This window comes from Lupinus angustifolius, chromosome LG06 (assembly GCF_001865875.1).
Source record: "Lupinus angustifolius cultivar Tanjil chromosome LG06, LupAngTanjil_v1.0, whole genome shotgun sequence".
NCBI lineage: Eukaryota > Viridiplantae > Streptophyta > Magnoliopsida > Fabales > Fabaceae > Lupinus > Lupinus angustifolius.
The window spans coordinates 29378174-29403012 of record NC_032014.1 but is presented as its reverse complement, the minus strand read 5'-3'; the positions used below and the strand labels follow the sequence as shown (position 1 = coordinate 29403012).

The following is a 24839-nucleotide window of genomic DNA, read 5'->3' as shown; positions in this document are numbered from 1 at the left end:
AAATAAACTCTTGTTACATACAAAAACAAGATTAAAATATTTGGTTTTATTCAAAAAAAATTAAGGGTATAAAAGTTCATGTTGTTAGCGAATGTACTGTTTTATTACGTGTGGACATAACGTTAATAGCTTCCTCCTTCTTTAATCGATTCATGAGTTTGGAACCGGGTCGAAATTGATTTCATCTCTTTCTAAGTCACATAACTTATTTCCAACTGAAAATTGGGTTACGACAAATACAAAGGATCCATGTCTGATTCTCGTTAGGCTAAACTTAACATTTTTTTTTTGCATGTCATACTTTAAGCATAGTAGAACATAATTTTATCTGTAATCGTGGTTCATTTGCAAGGTTATTTAGGCTGTTTTATGTATTTATTCACTTTACAATTGTTGTCTAATATTGTCTTTTCAAGTGACACATAAACATGTGTTCGGGAATGCCACAATTAGGGCGTCTCTTCTAAACACTTCTGATTCAGATAGATCACTTTTAGGGGATGAATTCTCGTGTTATTACTTGATAAATTTCCCAATTGATTCAATCAAGAACTAAGAGTGTAAGAGTAAACAAATGAGGAAGTTATAAGGATTTACTTGATATTATCTACATTATTATTTAAGTGTGGCAGAAACAAAAGGTGATGCTAATATTTCAGATGCTTAGAAGTAACTGGTTGAAGCAATTAGTAAAGAAGTGGAGAGATTAATGATAGGAAAAACAAAATCTCTCAATGAAAAGGATATGACAACTTGAAGAACAGATTCCAGGACAAAGTGATGGAAAAGCCAATGTTAGGAGGAAAGACTCTAGACTAAAAATTCCCCCATTCAAAGGTAGAAGTTACATTGATGCCAATATACAGTGGGAGATGAAAGTGAAACAAATTTGTACATGTCATAAGGTTCTAGATAGTCATCATGGAGTGAAAACTGCAACCTTCAATAAGTGATCAAGGGAGCAAGATTGTTGATGAGTAACACAGAATTGAAAGTTGTTATGATGAGGTCTGACATTAAGATACTATAGTTAATAATGTGATGGAGTTACAATCATATGTACAATAAGTGATCTAGCCCATCAAGTTGGATAGAGAAGCAATTAAAGGGAAAAAACATAGTGAGGTCCAATTGTAACTCAACTATTTGGAAGGACAGAGATAAGGAGGGCTCTGCGTCTTCCTAGGAAAGCACATGAAGACTTGTTGACAAAGATGCTACGCCATGTTTCTCACCTGTCTATTGCGTGAGTGATGGTGTCTACGTTTCTTAGGGTTTCACTGTGTAAGTTTTGGGTGAAGGAAGTGAGGTTTTGGGTGAAGGAAGTTTTGGGGTGAGGTTTTGGGTGAAGGAAGTTGGGTCTGAGGTTATGGTTTAGGTGATTGAAGAGTTAGGGTGTAGGTGATTGAAATTTGAAATATTAGGGTGCTAGTATGGTTAAAAGAACAAGAGTTAGATGGTTCTACTAGGCTACTTCCACCCTCTTGAGGTGCCTTTTCAACCATTGTGACGCTACCATCTCCCACCGTCACACCAGTGTTCATCAACAATATCTCCTTTTAGATGGAGTGCCACCGCACCAGCAGGAAAGATATGCCAAAAATAGACATAAATTTGATAAATTAGCTGAATTTAAGACCCACGGATCCAAACCCCAGGGTAGGATAGTTGTTGGAAAGACATAACTACTATTCCATAGATAGATACACAGCAAAAGTTTCAAACCTATACATAATTGTAATGCAAAATGTATTACATACACAATCTCCTTTTACTAATTTAGAACAGAAATCCAAGTAAATAGAAACCAAATAACCAAAAGGTCTCCCAGAAAGATTTTCAATTTTTTTCTGAAGAAAGAAATTAAACACACAGATAAAATACTATTTATATAGTCACCTTTTACTACTTGAGTCTTATGTTCCCTCCAAAATATCAGTCTATGTTCTAGTGACTCTTTACTTCATCTGTTTTCCCAGGATCACTCAGCAGTCATCGGTTGTGCCATGCAACACCTAAAACGAGCCTTCCGAACAGTTGTCATGATCTCATTCTCTGCATTCTCAAGCATTCCTACAATTTCAGAAAATGGAGGCCTAACATCAGGGTTGGGATCCCAGCACCTTGTCATGATCTCACGGAGAACAGGTAAGCAGTCATTGGGTATGACTGGGCGAACATTTCTATTCACAACTGCAAATGCTGCTTGTACTGCCGTCATGTTCTGAAATGGAAGCATTCCAGTCATTAGTTCCCACAGAACAATTCCGAAGCTATATACATCCACCTTTTGTGTGTAAGGCCTATGCTGGATCATCTCTCTGCAGAAGATCAGAAGACGACACATCACGTTTCACATCAAAATAAGCATTTTTAAATACTACAATAAAACAGTGAAACCCAATAATGAATTTGAGCACATCAAACAAGCACACATATATAACCCACAAGCAATGGATATATAATAAACCATCAACTGGATTTTGGTGGTAGCAAAAATATAGAAAAGCATGATGACCCAGTTACACAGACCTAATTAGATTACTATCTTCCACAGCTAGGAAATGCAACTATCCATATATCTCCTATATTGGGTTCTTAATTAATCGTATTAAATCTCTATACACTTATCAAGCACTAACTAGTTTTGATAAATGACAGTTAAAAGGATCTTTTCATTAAATAGGATATCGTGGGAATGAAAGAAGAATCTATACAAGAAAGAAAATGATAACGCATTCCTAAAAGACCAAAACAAAGCTTTGAAACAAAAGAGACCATTTGCTCCAAATGTCCAACAAGGAAATTTCATGAAAGTTACTAGTTGAACACAGAATCTGTGAAAACAATCACATGCCAAAGCAAGGCCAAGGGTATAGACCTCCTCCCAGAAATATCATAATATTCCCATCTGGCCAAAGAAATGCTCCCAGGCCTGTGAGCATACTGAAGATTCACGAGAAACCAAACAGGTTTATTGAAAAACTATGCCTATAAATGCATAAGATTTCCAATATTTCCACAAGAAATACAGGAAAAGTTTCATTGCTCTTGCACATCACTCTTTCTAGTTTTCTGCTAAAACCATCACAGTTGCTATCACATACCTCACCATGAGAAGAAGTCAAGAAGCTAAAGAATACATTCCAAACATAGTTTAAGAAATACATGTCCACGTAGTTAAAAGTTAGTCAATTTTTTTATTAAGAGACAAAGGCTAGGCTGCTTTTTAAATAATTGGTTTTTAGCAGTGAGTCTTATTTACACTGTAGTCATTCTTCCGCCCTAACCTTTGATTCAAAGTAAAAGAGGCAAATGGAGATTTCCCCCTGCTTCTTAATGCACAAAGGATGTAGAAAGAAAAGGTAAGAATGTGATTAAAAGACATTTTCGTCACAAATTCACAATAATATTATGGCAAGAAATATTTAGCTAAAACTAAAGAAAAATAAAACAACAAAAGAAAAGTATTAACCAGCCAATATATAAGACCAGAAATGGAAAGAAAATGTGTACATATATAGTTAATCAGGAAAGAGTAAGAGTCCTAATTCTGTGATATATACATAAATTTATTAATCTTTCCTTGACTAAGATATCTCGTTTTTATTCAAATCAAATTTCAGAAAAACAGACAGAATGCACCTTTAAATTAATATCAAAAGAAAAAAGGAATCCAAAAAATCTTACGGAGCCATCCAACGATATGTTCCGGTCTCAGGAGTCATTCCTTCAGTTTGCACCTCAATCCTGGCAACTCCGAAGTCAGCAATTTTAATCGATTTGTCACCAAAAATCAAAAGATTATCTGATTTCAAGTCCCTGTGGATCAGTCCAAGGCCATGAACATATGCCATCCCTCTTGCAACATCCAAAGCTTGCTTGACAGCCAATTTGAGGGGAACTGATCGGTTTTGACGCTTCATTAAAAATTGACGAACTGAACCACCTTTGGCATATTCTGTGACGATGCACCACACCATTGGCTTACGGCATGCACCAATGAAGCGAACTATGTTAGGATGCTTTAGTGTAGCCAGCATCATGACCTCCTGCTGAAACTGTTGTTCCATGAACTGAACCTTTGGTGGATCATTTTCAGGCCTCTCCAAGAGTTTGATAGCAACATTCTCACCATTGTAAGTGCCTCTGTAAAGTTTTCCGAAAGCCCCTTGAGCAAAAGGCTCACCCATACTAAGATTCCTCAAATCAATGGTCCACTCATGAAAATTGTCAAGACCCTCAGTTGGGGAATTAGTGTCGATGAGAGCCTGAGCCAAAGCATCATGACTCAAAGCATGTGTGACTCTTCCTCGACGATTGACACTGTGAGCAATAGAGTAGTTATCATTGGGACGTCTCTTCAAGCCTTGGTGGTTCAAAATGCGAGTGTGGGAATCGTTGGAGCCGACGCTGCTGTTGTCAACAGACATGGCAACAGATCCTCCACCATTGGTAGTTTGCAAGCTGTCAATGGACATATTGGTACCGTCATTCAGATCAAGCTTATGATAAAATCCACCTCCTTCAGAGAATTCATAATCATTATGATGCTTGTTCAGGTCTATTAATATTCCAGGGAATTTCGCACCGCCTTCCATCATCATCTTCCAGATTAAAGACCAACTATTGTTCTTTATTAATTAACCTAACCACAATCACAATCACATCACAATCACAATCACAATCACAATGACCCTGGGAAAAACGAAAAGCCCTAACCATATTCAGCAAGCAATGGGAGAAAGAAGCAATCTATAAAAAGTAACAATTGAAATTGAAATTGAAATTGAAATAGTAAAGAAAAGGTAGAAGGAGAAGAGTGTGATTTAAGAGCATTGAATTGAATTTGATATATTCCTTAATGGAAACGAAATTTAGTAGGAATGTGAGTGAATAATTATAAATAAATAATTAAGGGAAGGAAGGAAGGTGTTAGTGAAATGGTTGGTATAGTGATGAGTGATGAAGAAGTGAGTGGAAATTGAATACATACCTGAGAGGGGAGAGAGAGGGAGAGAGAGAGAGAGAGAGAAGTATGTATGAGAAGTGAGTAGTGAGAGATGAAGAATAATAAGAAGAAGAAGAAGTGAATGAAAGAAGAAGAAGAAGAAGAAAAAGAAGAAGAAGAAGGGATTGAAAGAAGAAGAAGAAGAAAAAGAAGAAAAGTAATGAAGGAAGGAAGGAAGGTTGAGGTCCACAGCTGGACAGCAGAGAGTCACGAAGAAGAGCAAATGTAATGTAACGGATGACTCACTCACTTTCTTGTCTTTTTCTTCTTCACTTTCCCCCTCTTTTCTCCTTTTTACCCTTATTTCTTCACCTACTTGCTTCCAATCAATTTTACCATAATTGGGATCAACCTACAACTATAAATCACCTAATTTAATATTCATTATTACTATATGCAAGAATAAAAGTAAAAAATGTTGACGCGTCAGAAAGAAAAAATCCTTGAAGAGATAAAATTTCAACATAAAAAATGTTCACATGTGACGAAGAAACAAATCCTTTAAGAGAAAAAATTTCAACATTCAAATGTAACAGCAACTTTGTAAATAATGCTTAATTAATCTACTCTAACCCAACCACCTTAATATACTGTTGGGTAGGGGTGTTTGTGGAATGTTTGCATCGAATTTTAGTTAAAAAAATCATTCAATCCAAACATATAATTAACAAGTAGTTTGATCTGGTCTGTTCTATTTATATTAAGATGTCCGATCCAATTTGGTCCAAATATTATATGTGGTTTTGGCTCGACTTTGTATAAAAATTTGAAATTGCACAAACACTCAAAACTCGGGAAATTTACACAACTAGTGTAATTTGACTTGTTTATTACGGTTCTAGTGTAACTTTTTAAAATATTACCACACTGAACTCGTGGATAGTAAGCATGTGACTTTTTTCTTCTTAAAATCGTGGACACCATCCACAATTTCACTTTTTCTCTCCCCTAAAATTGTGGATGGGATCCACAACTTTACTTTTTCCATTTTCTCTCCCCTAAAGTTGTGGATAGTATATACAACTTCACTTTTTCCATTTCTCTCTCCTAAAATCGTGACTGTGAAACTTGAGTTGTGTGTTGTAGTGGGTACTATCCACAAGTACAATATACCAAAAACAACCCTGTATATAACACTACCCAATATAACTAGAAAACACACTACAACATTCTCTATTCTTTATTATTTTCTCCTAATCTTCCTTCATTTTTCCTAATCATTTGTTTGCCTTCCTTGCTTATCTTCAATGTAATTATATTGCTTCCATAATTATAAGTATTATTATTATTCTGAATTCTATAATATTTATAATTTTATACTTCCATGAACAATTTATTTCACCATTTTATCGATTAGATAATATTTTGAAGGTCTATGGACATCAGTTTTAGCCAATCGGTAATGAAGAATATTGACCTCCTTACTCAGGACCTTCAAATTATAAATATCATAGTATTCAGAATAATAATAATAATAATAATAATAATAATAATAATAATAATAATAATAATAATAATAATAATAATAATAATAATAATAATAATAATAATAATAATAATAATAATAATAATAATAATAATAATAATAATAATAATAATAATAATAATAATAATAATAATAATAATAATAATAATAATAATAATAATAATAATAATAATAATAATAATAATAATAATAATAATAATAATAATAATAATAATATTTGTATTTATGGAAGTAATATAGTTACCTTGAAGATAAGTAAGGAAGAGAAACAAATGATTAGAAAAAAGGAATGAAGATTAGGAGAAAATAATAAGGAAGAGAAAATGTTGTAGTATGATTTATGGTTATAATGGGGAGTGATATATACAAGGTTGTTTCTGGTATATAATACTCGTGGATAGTATCCACTACAATACACAACTCAAGTTTCACAGCCACGATTTTAGAGAAGAGAAATTAGAAAAAGTGAAGTTGTGGATACCATCCACAACTTTAGGGGAGAGAAAATGGAAAAAGTGAAGTTGTGGATATCATCCACAACTTTAGGGGAGAGAAAAAGTGAAATTGTGGATGGTGTTCATGATTTTAAGAAGAAAAATAAGCCTTGTGCTTACTATCCACGAGTTCAGTGAAAAGTGCACTACTCCAGTACTATTTTAAAAAGTTACACCAGAACCATAATAAACAAGTCAAAATGCAGTAGTTGTGTAAATTTCCCCTTGAAACTCATAAAAATGACTAAATATAAGCATAAAAAAGCAAAAAATAGTGTTCAATAAATCAAAACAACATTAAAAAGTGTCAAATAACATGAAAAGTAAACAACAACAAAAAATAATAAAAAAATAGCAAGACAACAAGAATAAAGTAAATAACAATAGTAAATCGTAGCAATAACAGTAAGACAACAACAACAATAATATGAGCACACTTAAATAATATCGATGGATCCAAGAGGTGAAACCGAAAACTGGATCGAACCAGTTAGTCATTAAAAAATAAATACAATATAATTCAAACACATTCTGTTTTTACGATTTCTGTCTATTTTGGCTTTGTTTTCCATTTTATTTTTGGACGGGTCTAGATTTAAACACCCTTATTGTTTAGTACACTGATATACACTAGGTATGACAACATATCGCTTTATATAAAAAATAACATGAACATTGAAAGATAAAAAGATAATGGAGTATAAGCAAACTATGAACAAGTCATGAACTCAAATATGTGTTAAATCAACCATAAAAATCAAAATTCATTGACACTAAATCAGCACCTCCAACATTACAATCTATGAAGTATTTCTAGAACAAGTACAGAAACACCAATGTATATATATCCTAGTTGTTTAAAAACTTTATCAAACAAGCTGGCAGATAACTAATTCCATAAAACATATGCATTACACCATAGTTTCTACTCATTTCTCCTTTCAACTTTTCTTTCCTCAACCTTTATTTCTTTAACTTTACACAATGTAACTCTTAGGTAATATTTTTTTATAATTTTAAATGTAAAATAATCAAGTAAAGATATAAGTCGTATTGAGATCTTTACACACTAGCTACTTAAGCATGAGTATATTATTTTCACTAGACTTAGTTCATTTTTAAAATGTATTATCCTACTTTTTTTATTGGCAAATAATTGCTTAAATGAAAAAGTACAAGGCATACGAGAAGTAGTAGTTGAATAGAATCACATATGTTCAACTAATGACTATTCTACGAGCAACACATCTATGATATTAATCATTCCAATGATTAACAGTTTCATGCAGAGTATGATATTATAGTTTTTTTGTGTGACTTTTTCCTTGAATTTATAGTCATGATTTTACCTTCACAGTCTCCATAATTTGTCGGATAGTCACCTTAATAGTGTTGAAAATGACTTTATTCCTTGCAAATAAGATTGACCATACTGTTGATAGCTAAATGACATTCCACAACTTTTGACATTTTTTTGTTGATTTGTAGGCCCATGTACATTATGAAATGCCTTCTTGTATTTTGGGGAGATCAATTTCAAAATTAAGCTAATTATAGATCTTCTGCCAAAGTAGATATGTGAACTTGCATGATGAGAATAGGTGTCGAGAAGTTTTTGGTTCTCATTGCAAAATCTGCAATTAGTCATTTGTTGGAATTGTGTAATTTCTCTCCTTAGCAAAGCTTCCATTGTTGGTAATCTGTCTTGGAATAGTCTCCATGTATGTGTAGAAATGTTCAAGAGGGATTTTGACTCCCACAAAGTTCAAAGATATTATGTTCTAGTACTTGATTGTTCATGTGTCTAAGAAAAATCTTGTATGAAGATTTGACAGAGTATTGATCAGATTGTTCATTTAGCCATTCCCAATGATCTTCTATGTCTCCTCGAGGTAACCTGTTCTAGAACCTGCATAAGATTATCAATTAGTTCAAATTTTCAAAAAAAAGGATGTCTTCTTCAGGTTAAGGATCACCTCCGACCTCCACCTAACCAACTTCCTAAGTCATATATGTGTGTGTCCTTGTCCACTATTATCGTGCCAAAATCTGGTGGTCTTCCCATCCCTTGTGCTCCTCTTCATATTGATCCAAAACCAGCTTGTGCGGTCAACGGTCTTTGAATCTAATCTACACAAGTCTTTAATCCATAATGACCTTTTCTTAAAATGGGTAAGTGAATTGCTTCCAAATTGATATGTCTTATGTCTTCCATTTCTAGACTCCATAACCCTACACCAAAGGCTATCTCTCTCATTCAACATTATCTACTTCCATTTCCCAAGAAGCGCTAAGTTAAAGAGTCATATGTCTTTGACCCCTAATCCACCATCAGGTTTTGCCTTGCACACATTTGCCCACTTAACCCAATTTATTTTCCTAATGCTCTCACTCACCTCATAGAAATTCTCTTTGATTTTTTTAGATAGAGTGCACAACAAAGAGATGGAGCTTTATAGAAAGACAACATGTATATATGTAAAATGAATAAGGCAACATTAATCAGAAACTTGACCTCCAAAGGAAATGTTCTTCCTTTTCCAAGATGAAAGTTTTGTCTTTAGTCTCTCAACAAAAGTTTTCTAGACCTCGACTCTTCTATGGTTAACTCCCATTAGTATGTCTAAATAGAAAAAGGTTTCGGAGCTCGCCTAATAATTCAAATATTTAGAGAGGGTATCCTATGCACCTCTACGACATTCAATCTCACCAATTTACTTTTATTGAAATTTACCTTTAGTCTGGAGGATAGCTCATACAATTTTAGTACATATTTCATTGCTAATACACTCACCTACGAGACCATTATCTTATCTACTTATATCGTTCACTAAGAAGTAGCAATATTATAGAGGGATCGCACAATTTGTGTCACTTTCTATGTAAATGAATTAATCAAATGAACCATTTTTAAAAGGGCATACAATTTTCTTTGTAGACAATTTGTGCCACTCGGTGATTTAAATTGCGACTGCAATATTGCGTTGCGGTTGCAATATTTCGGTTGCAGTGACCACCGCAATCGCACCATACTACAATTGTGATATGATTCCAAATTACAATGATGCGACCGCATCAAACCATATTTAGATTGCATCAAATTCAAAAATATTATTTTAATCACAAAATAATTCACACCGCAAAAGCTGTAATCCACATCGCAACAACCGTAATAACCACAATCACAGTAACCGCAACTGTTACCGCAATTGTAATTTAAAATACTGGTATCACTAAGAAGTAGCAATATTATACTTCACTTTCTATGTATAAATCAGTTTTTTTTTTCCTCACCTCACCCTATTTATTTTTCGTAAAAGTGAATTGAGAAAGAGAAGAATAAGTATAACTGATTTTATATATAAGTAAATAATAGTTTGGAGAATGTCAATATCATATAATTAAAAGTTACCCATTAGATGGATGCATAGGTTAGAAAAGCCATTATTATTGTATATAAGTGAAGGTAGAGTCAACCAAAGCCTAAGAAATAGGAGGGAATGTAAGGAAAAGATAATTGAAAGGCTAGGAGTGTATTTCTGATGATGAACAAATTACACATAATCAAAATGTCATTATTCTCATGCATGAATTAATACAAAATAAAAATATAATAGTATTATAGGATGACTTCGTCAACCTCATCTTTAACATCACTCTCACTTATTTTTCTCTTTGTCTCCTCCTATTCTTAGCATCTCCTCTCTTCTGATCTCCTTTCATTCTTCCAACCCTTTTTCACCTCTCACACTAGCTAGCATATCATTTTTGAGAGGGCGTTTGCACACCCCACCCTCTTCCGTGTGTGTGTGGTTGTGCCAACCCTTGTTCCTTCTTCTTCTTCACTAGCTATGGCACTCATCACTGGCACTACACACCACCACCACCACCCTTTGTTTCCATTCTTCATCCCTTTCCTTCTATTTGTTGTTGATGCTGCTTCTGACACAGAATTGCTCCTCAAATTTAAGGACTCCCTTCAAAACAATCAAGTATTATCCTCATGGAATGCATCTACCCCTCCATGTTCAGCTGGCAATTCCCATTGGATAGGCATTCGTTGCTATAATCAACATATATGGGGATTGAAGCTTGAGAATATGAAGCTCAAGGGTGTCATTAATGTGGATTCACTCACCACATTGCCATATCTCAGAACCATAAGTTTCATGAACAATGAATTTCAAAGCACATGGCCAGAGTTAAACAAGCTAGTAGGTTTAAAGAATATCTACCTTTCAAATAACAAGTTCTATGGGGAGATTCCTGATCAAACATTTGTGAATATGAAATGGTTGAAGAAAGTTCACTTGTCAAACAACATATTCACATGTGATATTCCAACATCCCTATCATATTTGACTAGGCTTATCGATTTGAGGTTGGATGGAAACAAATTCACTGGCCACATTCCCCTTTTTCCCAAAACATTGAAATCATTAAATGTAGCTAATAATCAACTAGTGGGAGAAATACCAGTCATCCTTAGTAACATGTCTGCTTCATCCTTTTCTGGTAAGACATTTTATTTCATTTCATTTTTCCTTGGCCCCTTTCCAAGTTAATTGATGTTTTTAAAGCCATATTTATGTTATACATTTACATCTGTAAGTAACAACTTTTGTCCAATACGAGGATGCAAACGGTGAAAGGTTGTGTTATGAAACATAATATCGTACAAAAGTTATCACACACATATTAAACATGCCTTCGCATAAATCAGCCTAAAACTCATACAAAAAATATCTTCTATAATATTATATATGTCAAATGAGGATGCAGGCAATCAAAGGTTATGTGGAGCCCCATTGGAAGCATGCTCCAAAAAAAATCCAGCAATTGTAAAGATTATAGTGATTGTGGTACTTGTTGCTGCGGCATTGGTTGTGATTGGTGTAGTAATGTTCGTCCTTCGTAGAAGAAGAAAACAACAACAACAACAACAAACAGATTCTATGGAGAATCCAGGAGCAGGAGCATCAAACAACCAAAAGAAAAGATCAGAAACATCATCATCAGATGATGCGAATAGTGATCAAAGGTCAACAAGGTCTCAAGGCAGTTCCACAAGATCAAAAGGAGAAAACATGAAGTTATCATTTGTGAGGGATGACAGGGAACCATTTGATCTTCAAGAACTGCTGAGAGCTTCTGCTGAGATATTGGGAAGTGGTTGTTTCAGTTCATCATACAAGGCAGCATTGACAGATGGACCAATGATGGTGGTGAAGAGGTTCAAACAAATGAACAATGTTGGAAGGGAAGAGTTCCAAGAACACATGAGAAGGATAGGAAGGTTGAGTCATCCTAATCTGCTTCCACTTGTTGCTTACTATTATAGGAAGGAGGAGAAGCTCTTAATATCTGACTTCGTTCACAATGGCAGCTTGGCTGTTCGCCTTCACGGTATACATCACATCACTTGCATCATTATATACACCTAATATCATATGTTAAGATCAATGATCTTCAACCACTTAACACTTTTGAGCATCATATGGTTCTCTTCTCATGTCACCTCATATATACACATAGGCTACTTATTGTCTCCTAAATTATATAATTGCGGCTAATGCAACAATTGCACAAAGCTTTCTCTGCAAACCCCTTGTAAATGTTCTCATGCATAGTTGGTTACTTGTTTCTTCTTCAGGATACCAAGCTCTAGGGCAACCAAGCCTTGATTGGCCAAGTAGGTTGAAAATTGTGAAAGGGGTAGCAAAAGGTATTGAATATCTGTACAAAGAGATGCCAAGCCTAATTGCACCACATGGACATCTTAAATCTTCTAATGTTCTTCTAAGTGAGTCTTTAGAGCCAATCCTAAATGACTATGGGTTGGTGCCAATTATTAATCAGGATCTTGCTCCTGATTTGATGGTTATATATAAATCCCCCGAGTATTTGCAGCATGGCCGTGTTACAAAGAAGACCGATGTTTGGTGTCTTGGGATACTCATTTTGGAGATCCTAACAGGAAAGTTGCCTGCTAGCTTTCTACAACAAAGTCATCAAGGGAAAGGAAGTGAGTTGAGTTTGGCAAATTGGGTAGATTCAATTGTCCCAGAAGAGTGGAGTAGTGAGGTGTTTGACAAAGACATGGGGGCATACAATTACAATGAGGGGGAGATGGGAAAGCTTTTGAAGATTGCACTGGCTTGTTGTCAAGTGGATGTGGACAAGAGATGGGATTTGAAAGAAGCTGTAGATAAAATCCAAGAGATAAAAGAAAGAGATAATAGTAATGAGAATGAAAATATTGAATCAGAGATTTTGCCTTAGTCATTAATTACTTGGATTAATTTCATTCATTTATATCTCTCCTTCAAAAAAATCCCATGGAATTGTTCCTCCTTCATGTTACATTACCTGGTTTCAATATTTTTCCTTTTGATTTTTTTCCCAGTGTAATTGTTGTGCATGAGGGGAGATGGAACAAGGGCCTAATGCCATTGATGAGATTATATTAATTAGATTTACTTGGAGAGGTTCATTTTGAATCAAATTCTTCATTTCTATCTTTCTTGCTTTCTTTTTATTAACATGTCCTGTGCTTTAATCTTCTATGTATTATGAACGCTACCCTTCACATTTCTAGCTAATTAGATGGACCATATTGTTGCTAGCTAGATAATACTCCAAATCCTGTTGCACAAGTTGTTGCAGATTATGCTCATACGAGTAAGGAAATGACTAGATGTATATGCGGGAAGCACAATGTTGAACCCAAGTTACTTGTAGAGAATTTGCCATATCGAATAGGTGACCTTACAAATATAGAAAATGTGTTGAGAGGATTTAGTCTCCTCGTTACAAAAAAGACATAGGTCCCTAGGAAAGAGTAATCATTCTTCTAAGTAAGACATCCACTATTGGTATCCAGTCTTGGAATAGATGCCAAGCGAAATCAGTTACCTTTAATGGGGTTTTGGATTTCCAAAGGGTCGAGGTTGGAACTATGTTGCTCCGGATCCTGGTGATGATTCAACATAGAATAAGTTTGTAAGCAGATTTAACAGAATATTAATTGGTTTTATCATGTAGCCACCCGCACGAGTTGACTTTGTGCCTTGAATGTGACAACTTTGAATATCCAGTATAAGAATGTCGATAAGATCTTGCTCCCAATTGAAAGGTAATCTTCTCCAAGATAAAGTCCATTCCCATTGATCTTTAGATCATTTCCATATGTCGCTAATACAAGCTTCTGTAGATAAGCTCATCTTGTATAACATTCGGTATTTATCCTTGAGGTTGTCTAACTCTATCCAATTGTCTTGCGAGAAAGTGGTCTTTGTTCCATCCCCAATTTACCGAACAACATCGTCCAAGAATTAATGAGGAATAGCCGAATTCCTTTGCTCCAGTCTACTTAAGTCGTAGAACCATAATGATCCTTTCCTCATAGAAACGAGGGATCCATCCCCCCAAGTAGTATTAAAATCATGATCATATTTTGAAGCTAATACACGACACTAAAGACTATTACCCTCATTGAGCATCCTTCATTTCCATTTCCATTTCCATTGTTTGTAGGGCCCACCCAATAATTGTGAGCAGGCGAGCCCTGTTGACATAACCAAATTGACTTAATAATTATGGTCATAATGTATGCATGCATTCCACCATTTAGAGAAGCCTATGGGTGAAACAATGCATTTTGGGCTAATAAATGAATTTTTACGCCATGCTCGCCCAATAACTGTGAGCAGGCTAGCCCTGCAGACATAGCCCAACTGGATAAAGATTCTTGAGATCAAGCGCATGAATTTTAACAAGTTTCAAGTCTTTATATCCCATATCCATCGTGAAGCCAATTGATGTGCTCGCCTAAATTAAGTTAGACATGAGGATGTACATTTGTGAAAAGGACATGTAATATCATTCCATGCCCATACCAAATATGGGCGAAACGGGCTTACGGACCACCAACTATACAATTAAATAAAAAATAATAAAAAAATACATAAAATTAAAAATCATATGTCATTATCACATTTTTAAAATTACATATAACAATGTATTAATTTAAACAATTTAACAGTATATATCCTTCAAATCCAATAAAAAATAAAAACATAATACAAAATATCAAGATCATAATGTAGGCAATCCACCCTTTAGAAAAGCCCTCATGTGAAACATACATTTTTGTGCTAATGGATGAATATGTTATGTCATACCCAACCAATAACTATGAACAGATAGATCCTATGAGCATAACCTAAATTGTCAATAATACTTAAGATCATACGCATAAATTTTGGTAAGTTTCAAATTTCAACCATAAAAAAATAATATAAATATAAAAACATTTCACCTTCTAACTAAAATTACTTTACTATATTTGAACTCTTTATAACTCATATTCATCCTGAAGCCAATGGATGTATAGATGCGCATGGGAATGCAAATCACACATTATTATATGATTTAAGATGAATGGTCCTAATAAACCTTCACCATAATAATGCATTTATTATTTAAATTTCATTTCATTTATTTCAAATCAATAATAAAAATATATTAGAAGCATCGGTAAAGCATATACTATTAGCTTCACCTCCCCCCATTTCATTTTTTAAATCCTGGTGGATAGTATTGAAGAAGAAAGTTACCACATTTTACACATTTTATATATTTTAAACATTTTATACATTTAACACATATTAAATTTTTTTTCAACATGTGTTTATTAATTTTATGCTTTCACATTATTTTCGCAATAGATAGCACCATTTAATATAAAATGTGACTATAATAGCCATTTTCTATAAAAGAAAAGAGTTTAAAATCTATGCACCAACATTATTAGCACATCATCCACCATTAATTTGTAATACTTTTGTAAGAAAATCAGTAATAGTTAACATATTAATTATGGAAATTTATTGACAGTGTAAAAAACACTTATACCGTCAGTCAGTATATACATATTAAATCTAAAAGAAAATGTTAACTTTGTAGTTATATATATATATATCAAACATATTTTATTAAACCACAATACATTAGTTTAGTAGTGTAAAATTTGATTGTGTTTATCAAAAGTTTAATTCCTTAAAATAATAATTGTTGGTAGGACAACCATGAATCTCAAAAGAGATTAATTCCTTAGCAATTAGGTGATAAATATCACAGTTATAAAAAAAACTTTATCTCATTTTTTAGTATTACCAAATATAAACTTTATCTCATTTCATATAACATAAAAGATAAGTTTACATCAAGATTTTTAATAAAAACAAAAAATGGTAAGAATTAGATCATAGGTAAAACAAAATGTGTGAATATAACTTAATTATTCAACTATTATAATGTTTTAATTTTACTTGGGTGTAAGAAAAACACTGTTTTTTTACCCCCTTGCCATTTCATGCCCCCTTCTTTTTTTTAGTTGGTATTTGGGTTTAGCCTGCTTATATTTTGATCAATTTAGTCAAAGGCAACTCATACGTACGTAGAGTAGAAAAATCACAGAAATATATTTGTTATGTTTAATGTGTTCATTGAAATGATGTTACCATCCAAGTGTATATTCCCTAAACTAAAGGATTGATGTGTTAATAATCCAACATTACAGCGGTGTGTTAATGTACCATGTTGTTGTATGTAGCCGTTAATATAATATTGACTAATTTTGGAAGGTACCAGCGAAGTGCAAGATAATTTGCACTCAAGACTCACTCATGTTAATTTATTACAGTTTCAACAAAGTGCTTAAAATGAATATGACAACATGTTTTTGTTATATTTAATGCTTAACTAATATTTAGCTAGCTAGCTAGCTAGGACATGCTAATTAATTAATTGTTAGAGGTGCTTTATTAAATTGTGAAGATGATGATGGAGATGTTGAAGATGAATAGTGCAGTGAAGATAGGTTCAGGTCGTACGGTGGCAGTGGCAATTGAGAATAACAAGACAAGCCAATATGCTGCCAAATGGGCTGTTGATAATCTTGTTACTAAAGATCAATCTCTCTTTCTAATCCATGTTAGAACAAAACTATCTGATTCCAAGTCATGTAATTAATCCATTCATCACTTATCATTTAATTCTTTAATTAGTCATGTAATAATCATTTATTCATTCATGCATGCAGCAGGGGGAAACCAAGATTTCAACCAAGATGGTCCTAAACCCGACAAGGAATCAAAGGATCTTTTCGATTCATTTCGTATCTTCTTCAATAGAAAGAGTGTTAGTAGTTCAACTAATTCCAACACCCATTTGATTGATTGATTGATTGATTCATCTTTGTACAAATATATACAAGTGAATGATTTTATTTAATATATACACATGGATCAGGTACAATGCAAAGAATTGTTGTTAGAGGACACAGATATATGTAAGGCCTTAATAGAAAGCATGCACACATATTCCATAGAGCTTATGGTATTGGGGGCACCATCAAGAAGTGGCATTGTTAGGTAATAACTAATGATTGTTTTGAAGAACAACTCCTATATTAATATATATATATATATATATAATATGATGATGTTAAAAGAGATCCCTAACAGAATGGAATAGTTTGATTAAATATTTATAACAGGAGATTTAGGACATCAGATGTGCCAAGCAATGTGACAAAAGTGGCGCCTCCATTCTGCACTATTTATATCATTTCCAAAGGAAAAGTTTCATCTGTCAAAACTTCTACTGCTCCACTTCTATCTGCTAAAACTACACCTTCACCTGCACCTACACCTACAACAATCCATAATGGTTACCAATTTCACCCGCAACTGGCATCGCAAAGTGTTGGCGATAGAATAATCGATTCGCAATCAATGCGCAATTACCCACCACGTTGTATGTCATTCTCTGTTCTCATATGCATGCATAAGTCATTAATTGTCATTGCTAATGATAAGTATATACATATATGATATTCAAAAGTTGATACTCAGATATCTAGCAATTACTTACATATGCAGCTGGAGCATTGGCATTAACAGAGAAGCCATCTTATGGGACACGCCATGTCCCAGATGAGGATGATTTCATGTAAGTTATTATGGCATAAATATGTATGTATAGGAAATGGAACATTCTTTCAGTACATTACAGTGAACCATTCACAATGAATGATTAGTGAAAGCTTCTACTGAGGGAGTGGGACTAACCTTATTGATGATATATATGGTATGGACATGCAGATCACCATTCACAAGAGCTGGCAGATCATATGAGTCATCATTAGCTCCAGATTCAGATATATCATTTGTGAGCAATGGAAGGCCAAGTGTTGATCGATTGTTCCCTTCATTACATGATGATATGGATGGTGGAAGGCTTTCATATACCTCAGATTTTGATGTCAGAAGTAGTTTTGGTTCAGCCATGTCGGGAGGAGGACTTAAATCAATTGACATGTGCTCTCCGATGCCTATGCGTGAATTCCCATTCACCTCACAAAGCAATACTACCGTGTCATCATTGAGATTATCCAACCCCACCGTAAGAATTAAGCACCACACTCATTAATTCTCTGCCAATAACTAATAAGAACCTATGCAAGTCAACATGTCTACTTAATTCAAATATGTGACCCATGACTGAGGAGCTCCGACCACTAGGGAGACTCATTGTTACCAGGAAATGGGAGAGTGAAGACCCATTTATGAGTCTCCTTGGCGGAGGGAGCGCCCGGTCGTGAGTCACAACAGGATCAATAGAAGTTGAATCCATTGTAACAATATTGTCTTCCTTTAAATTGTAGGATGAAGTGGAAGCAGAGATGAGGAGATTGAAGCTAGAACTGAAGCAGACAATGGAAATGTATAGTACAGCCTGCAAGGAAGCCTTAACAGCAAATCAGAAGGTAGAATTTAATTAAGTTCATCAAAGTCCATGCATAGAAAAATCGAACATCCTACAAAAAAATACATAGAATAGTGACAATTGAATTGATAGTTTGATACTATATATCCTAATTAAACAGGCAATGGAACTTCAACGTTGGAAAATGGAAGAACAAAAGAAATTGGAAGAGGCTCGAATAGCTGAAGAAGCAGCGTTGGGACTTGTAGAGATGGAAAAAGAAAAGTGTAGAGCAGCATTGAAGGCTGCAGAACAATCTCAGAGGATCGCAGAGTTGGAAGGACAAAAAAGATTGAATGCAGAGATGAAAGCTCAAACAGAGAGGAAGAAGGGAGGAGATTCTTTTGCACCTGGTAGTGCCAGGTACAGGAGGTACACTATAGAGGAAATTGAAGAGGCAACAAAATGCTTTTCTGACACTCTCAAGATCGGCGAAGGAGGTTATGGTCCTGTATACAGGACTGAACTCGATCACACACCGGTTGCAATTAAAGTTCTCAAGCCAGATGCGGTTCAAGGACGTGCTCAATTTCAGCAAGAGGTTGAAGTGTTAAGTTGCATAAGGCATCCAAACATGGTTCTCCTACTTGGAGCATGTCCAGAGTATGGATGCCTAGTTTATGAGTACATGGCTAATGGAAGCTTGGATGATTGCCTCTTCCGGAGGGGCAAGTCACCACCACTTCCTTGGCAGTTAAGATTCCAGATTGCTGCAGAGATAGCCACAGGTCTCCTTTTCCTTCACCAAACAAAGCCAGAGCCGTTGGTGCACCGTGACTTAAAACCTGGCAACATTTTGCTTGATCGCAACTATGTGAGCAAGATAAGTGATGTAGGATTGGCTAGACTTGTCCCTCCTTCAGTGGCAGACACTGTGACTCAGTATCGAATGACATCTACTGCCGGAACCTTCTGTTACATTGACCCTGAATACCAACAAACTGGTATGCTAGGTATTAAGTCTGATATTTACTCACTGGGGATCATGCTTCTACAATTGGTAACAGCCAAGCCACCAATGGGGTTGACTCATCATGTTGCAAGATCCATTGAAAAAGGGACTTTTGGTGAGATGCTTGACCCAGCTATTGATGATTGGCCACTTGAACAGGCATTGCATTTCGCCAAACTTTGCTTGCAATGTGCTGAAATGCGGAGAAAAGATAGACCTGATCTTGGAAAAGTAGTATTACCTGAGATCAATAAACTTAGAGCATTTGCTGAAGAAAACATGCCTGTCTTCATGTATGGAGGTAGTACAGGATTCGCTCCCAGAACTAGCAATGCTTCCATGTATTCTTCTTCCACACATCAAGTGAGTCACTCACTACTTATTAATCATCTCACATTATTGTTTCTGTTTTTTAGTTAGATAACTCAATTAGACCTAAAATAAAGTAATGTACAAATATCATGCATGCATGGCTCATAGAAACAACTTGCAGTCTTATTATATCATCAAATGAATGTTTTGTTGTAGAATGAATCCCACCAATCCCAATCCCAGTCACTGTCTGGAATGTCTGGATATGAAAGTCGCTCAAGCACATCATCATCATCACAGGGGAGAATGTAAAATGCACTGTAATGCTTTCACTTTGCTTTCCTATAGTGGTAGTTTATGAAGTAAACTCAGATTTGAGAAGAGTCTGTTAACATGACAAGAGGCAGCCACATTGAAGTGAAGTTTGAGGTTACTTTGCATGTTAAAGCAAAATCAAGAATGTAACCCTTGGAAATGTACTAGGCATAAATACAGACTATGATGGATCTTGTCTTGGTATGATTAAACAGACATAAGTTCTTTGGGAGTTTAGAAAAATCAAAACATGTTTCTACTAATTCTCTAAATAGCAAAATGCATTTTGACATCAAAATCTCACTAATGAATAATGAGAATAATAATATGAAGACATTATTATATGTCATGGTTTCCAAATCTATGAAATTAGGCCTCGTCTTTTAAAACATTATTATTGAACGCTTCAACTTCTTGATATATAACATTTCTTGTCATTTCACCAAGGATAGGGAAAAGATAACATGTAAAATGATCTTAGCCATATTTTTTATTGTTTATGGATATTCATAAAAAGGTGATTTATTAAATTAGGCGTCCCGATAATGTGAGAGAATAATAAATAGTTGAGTTAAGAAAGTTAAAATGTAAATCCTATCGTGGATAATAAAAATTAATTAATTAATAAGAAATAAAAAGATACACAGAGATATAAAGGGGTGTAGAAGATATTTCTATATTAAATAAAGTGGGTTTGACATTAAGACACAGAGAGAGAGATAGGTAGGGACGTTGGATGGTTTTGCTTAACCTTCCTTCATTTTCTTCTCTCTCTCTCTCTCTCTCTCTCTCTCTCTCTCTCTTTTGCTTTACTTTACTTTCCTTTTGGAGAAGCAACACAACCTCTCTCTTTTCTTCACCTTTTTCTGTATGCCCTTCTTCCTTCTTAATTTTTCTTAATCTTATGCAAGTTTTATTTATAATCAAATTATATGTTTTTATTTTGTATTTTGACATCAATAATGCATCATATTATGCCTTTGTTTTTGTGTAAATATGTCATGATTTAGAAAGCTAGTTACTTGATCTATAAATATGTCATGGCTATCTGGTATCATCTACAAATATGATTATAACATTGTTGCATCAGAAAATACTATTACTAACTAACTACCTTTGTGTCTATTGTCTAGATCTATCAGATCATTTCTTGCATATACTTTTCAAAACTGCTCTAAAGAAATATAGTGTTTCAAATAGGGAGTACATATTGTGTGCTGGGACTAGGCACCACAATAATAGCAACAGGAATACAATCCTACTTTACGAGGCTCCCGCTTAGTAGGATCTGGATAAGCAACCTTACAATTGCTCGCTTACCCTTCCACCTCATACTCATACCTTTGCTAGATATCTATCCTTGCCATTACCATGTCAAGTTTACTTATTTGTAGATCATTTTGTTGTAGTTGTTGTTGTGTGAATGACATTAAGCACATGTCCAAGACTATAAGTTTTTAAAATAATGGATGGCCTATTGGAATCAAGGATCTAACTTGAACCAAATCACAATTTCATTTTTATCTTTAATTTTGTTGTTGTGCATTAAAGTGAATGTGTGAATGAGAATTTGGCTTTGCCATGTTTATTTTTAATTTGTTTATGACTAGGTGATAAAAAAGGACCCAAGTTGGTATTCAAAAACAGTATTTGAATGTTTTTGCTTTGTCACATGGAATTTTGTTTGGCATTGGGTAATCTATTAAGATTGTTCTAAAGTTTCCTAACTAGTTTGTGATGGTGAATGATTTTCCTAATTTAAGTCTTAAACTATTCATTTTCCTCCTATAATGGTCACAGATGTTGTGCTTAAATAATGAACATGCAACACAAAAGAAATGCATAGTACTCGAGGGGATTAATATGTAGTTTAAAGAAACATTACAACAAAGGTATTTTGCCCTGTTAAGCATATTCATCAAGCATGTTCTTTAACAACATTAACGTTTATTTTTATTGTTTCCATTTTTAGATATAGCAGGTTTTAGAGTTGTATGAAAAATCAGATGCATCGGTCCAATAATGAAGTCAAGAACCTTACAGGCTTAACTTTGCCTAGTTACAAACATAGTAGTACTCCGGATCCCATATATATTTCTTCTTCAGATGATGAAAGTGACATTTCCAAGCAACTAGTCGTTTATGATCCTGTGGCAAATGGAAACAATGCAATTCAACTTTTCCCTGCTCCTCTTCAATGTGAACCTCCACCTATCCGGAGAAGCAAAGTTTTGCCATCAGTAGGCGCTTTCACTGTTCAATGTGCATCCTGCTTTAAATGGAGGCTAATTCCCACAAAAAATATATATGAAGAAATACGTGAATGTATCACTGAACAGCCTTTTGTTTGTCAAAAAGCTCGTGAGTGGCGGCCTGATGTATCATGTGATGATCCAGAGGATATTTCTCAGGATGGCAACAGGATTTGGGCTATTGATAAACCAAACATTTCCAAGCCTCCCAAAGGATGGGAGCGACTCACACGGATCAGAAGTGAAGGAAGCAGCAAGTTTGCAGATATGTATGCATCTCTTAGTCAAATAGAAACACACATGTTCAGTATCCACTTGTGAATTTTTTATTATTCGGATTCTTTTTAATATTTCAGATATTATGTAGCGCCATCAGGCAAGAGACTGCGCTCAATGGTAGAGATCAATAAGTATGTTCATGCTGCTTCTGCTTTACTATCTTTTTAATGTATCCTTTGAAGTTAACTTGCTTTTTCTGAATTATTATTCCTTGAACATTGACTTTAATTTTTCTTATAATATGCTCTTGCCTCTTGGTGCCTCTGCATTTTTAGTTATTTGCTTGAGCATCCAGAGTATATGAGTGATGGGGTAGATCTTTCAAAGTTTTCATTCCAAATACCTAAGCCACTGCAAGAGAACTATGTGCGGAAGCGCCCGGCTAAACTTGCATCTCCGCACGAAGGCAGTGGACCAGAGCAAGGTATGCACAATGCATAACACATTAAATATAGGGGGTCCAGGGTAAGGTTTAAGGGTGGTAAAATGTAATTTATCCATCAAAATATGCTTGTAGAGGTAGGTACACTAATTTGTCTTGCTCATTCATATCTTTTTGTTGATATTTTATTTTAACAGTTAGACCCTTATGCCAGAAAGTAGTATATTGTGTCTTGTCCAGTATCTTTTTCCTAATCATGGAGTATGCCAGAAAGTAGTATACTGCAAATGATCTGAGACTAATGAACTTGTCAACTGATTCAGAATACAGTAAGAGAAAATAGGTGTCAATTTAGCACCCTCTTTTGGAAAGAAGAATCTGAAAACTAAGGATCATAGCGCATGATTGTCGTGTTTATATTGTATGATTCAGGGCATCCTCTAGCATGGACAAATCCAGAATTGCATGATCGAAGGCTGGAGCTTCCTGCTCCTCCATGCATGGAACCCGATGTTTCTGATCCTCTCAGCCGTCCTGTGAAGAAGCAAGCAACTAACAAAGTTCTTACAGAAAAGGAGCAACAAAGTAAGAAGATTATCAGCTCAGAAGTTAAAACAGAAGTGCCTTGATCAGATCTCTTAATATCCCTTGGGGTGGTCAACTCCATTTATGTGACAGTGTGTAATTTGTCTTACTAATAGAGAACTAGATTGCCCATTTTGGGTTAGAAAAGCAAGTGTTGAACTTGAAGATGAACTAATTCTACAGAATGTGAAAGGCATACATTTTGATAGCCATAGTTCAAGTGTTTTGAGGTGTAATCCTTTTGGTACTACCAAGAATATTCCCTCGCTCTTTTGGGAAAAGAACTAATCCTGAAATTTGTGGCTACTCTTCTCAACAAGTGTTGCTCCCAAGAATCGAACTCTTGACCTTTTGGTTATCCTGAAGATCTAGCAGCGCCTTACATTACTAGACTAATATCTTATTGGTTTTGAGATGTAATCTGTGCATGCCAAATCATGAACAAAACAATGGATAATAAATTTGTAAGTAGTATGTATTGATAGCCATGTTGAAGTCTTGCCCATATGCTTGTAGTGTTTCAAGTGTGCAAGAGAATGAGAGTGTGTTTGTTTCACAGATTATTTTATAAAAATCACTTTTTAAAAATAGTCTCATGTAAGAAATTGATATATGTTTGGATAAAAACAATGCAATAATCAGAATATCAAAATAATCAATTTCCTCACTATAAATATAATCTACTTTGAATAGTTTGAGTAATGGGAATACATTTTCAAGTAAAATTTTATAATTTTGATTTTATTTAAGCACAATAAATTCTATTTTACCCCAAAATCTATTAAAGGATAATCAATTTTTACATACTTTAAAAAATACATTTAATTTTAAACAATCAAACAAATTATTGTGTAAATATATCAATCTAAATCGACAAGTGTTAAATATTTTGGGTGATATATGTAATATATAAATGTATTAGAGTTATTATTTTTATTA

General features: G+C 34.4%; 4 protein-coding genes across 8 annotated transcripts; 3 read left to right on the top strand and 1 right to left on the bottom strand.

Moving 5' to 3' along the window:
- On the bottom strand, positions 1703-5057 carry LOC109350762 (serine/threonine-protein kinase HT1-like). Of its 2 annotated transcripts, XM_019592060.1 has the most exons (3): positions 4997-5057; positions 3691-4648; positions 1703-2321 (listed from the first exon to the last, which is right to left on the bottom strand). In XM_019592060.1, the coding sequence occupies exons 2-3, from the start codon at positions 4605-4607 to the stop codon at positions 1982-1984; spliced, it is 1257 nt and encodes a 418-aa protein (XP_019447605.1). In that variant the 5' UTR covers positions 4608-4648; positions 4997-5057; the 3' UTR covers positions 1703-1981. The 2 variants fall into 2 exon arrangements, with proteins under 2 accessions (XP_019447605.1, XP_019447604.1); XM_019592059.1 differs by lacking the exon at positions 4997-5057 and having other exon boundaries at positions 3691-4859.
- LOC109350760 (pollen receptor-like kinase 1) lies at positions 10660-13496 on the top strand. The gene is made up of 3 exons (XM_019592058.1): positions 10660-11506; positions 11774-12397; positions 12645-13496. Exons 1-3 carry the CDS (start codon positions 10843-10845, stop codon positions 13271-13273), a joined length of 1917 nt encoding a protein of 638 aa, XP_019447603.1. The 5' UTR covers positions 10660-10842; the 3' UTR covers positions 13274-13496.
- Positions 16844-20399, top strand: LOC109350971 (U-box domain-containing protein 35-like). Its single transcript, XM_019592281.1, has 9 exons — positions 16844-17018; positions 17112-17194; positions 17306-17427; positions 17553-17809; positions 17944-18007; positions 18160-18460; positions 18723-18824; positions 18945-20138; positions 20304-20399. Exons 1-9 carry the CDS (start codon positions 16844-16846, stop codon positions 20397-20399), a joined length of 2394 nt encoding a protein of 797 aa, XP_019447826.1.
- Positions 21101-24456, top strand: LOC109350759 (methyl-CpG-binding domain-containing protein 2-like). 4 transcript variants are annotated; one of them, XM_019592055.1, is made up of 7 exons: positions 21104-21270; positions 22203-22294; positions 22375-22923; positions 23011-23064; positions 23209-23357; positions 23748-24130; positions 24315-24456. In XM_019592055.1, exons 3-6 carry the CDS (start codon positions 22397-22399, stop codon positions 23942-23944), a joined length of 927 nt encoding a protein of 308 aa, XP_019447600.1. In that variant the 5' UTR covers positions 21104-21270; positions 22203-22294; positions 22375-22396; the 3' UTR covers positions 23945-24130; positions 24315-24456. The 4 variants fall into 4 exon arrangements, with proteins under 4 accessions (XP_019447601.1, XP_019447600.1, XP_019447598.1 ...); XM_019592056.1 differs by lacking the exons at positions 22203-22294; positions 24315-24456 and adding an exon at positions 23600-23658 and having other exon boundaries at positions 21101-21270; positions 23748-23864; XM_019592053.1 differs by lacking the exon at positions 22203-22294 and having other exon boundaries at positions 21106-21270.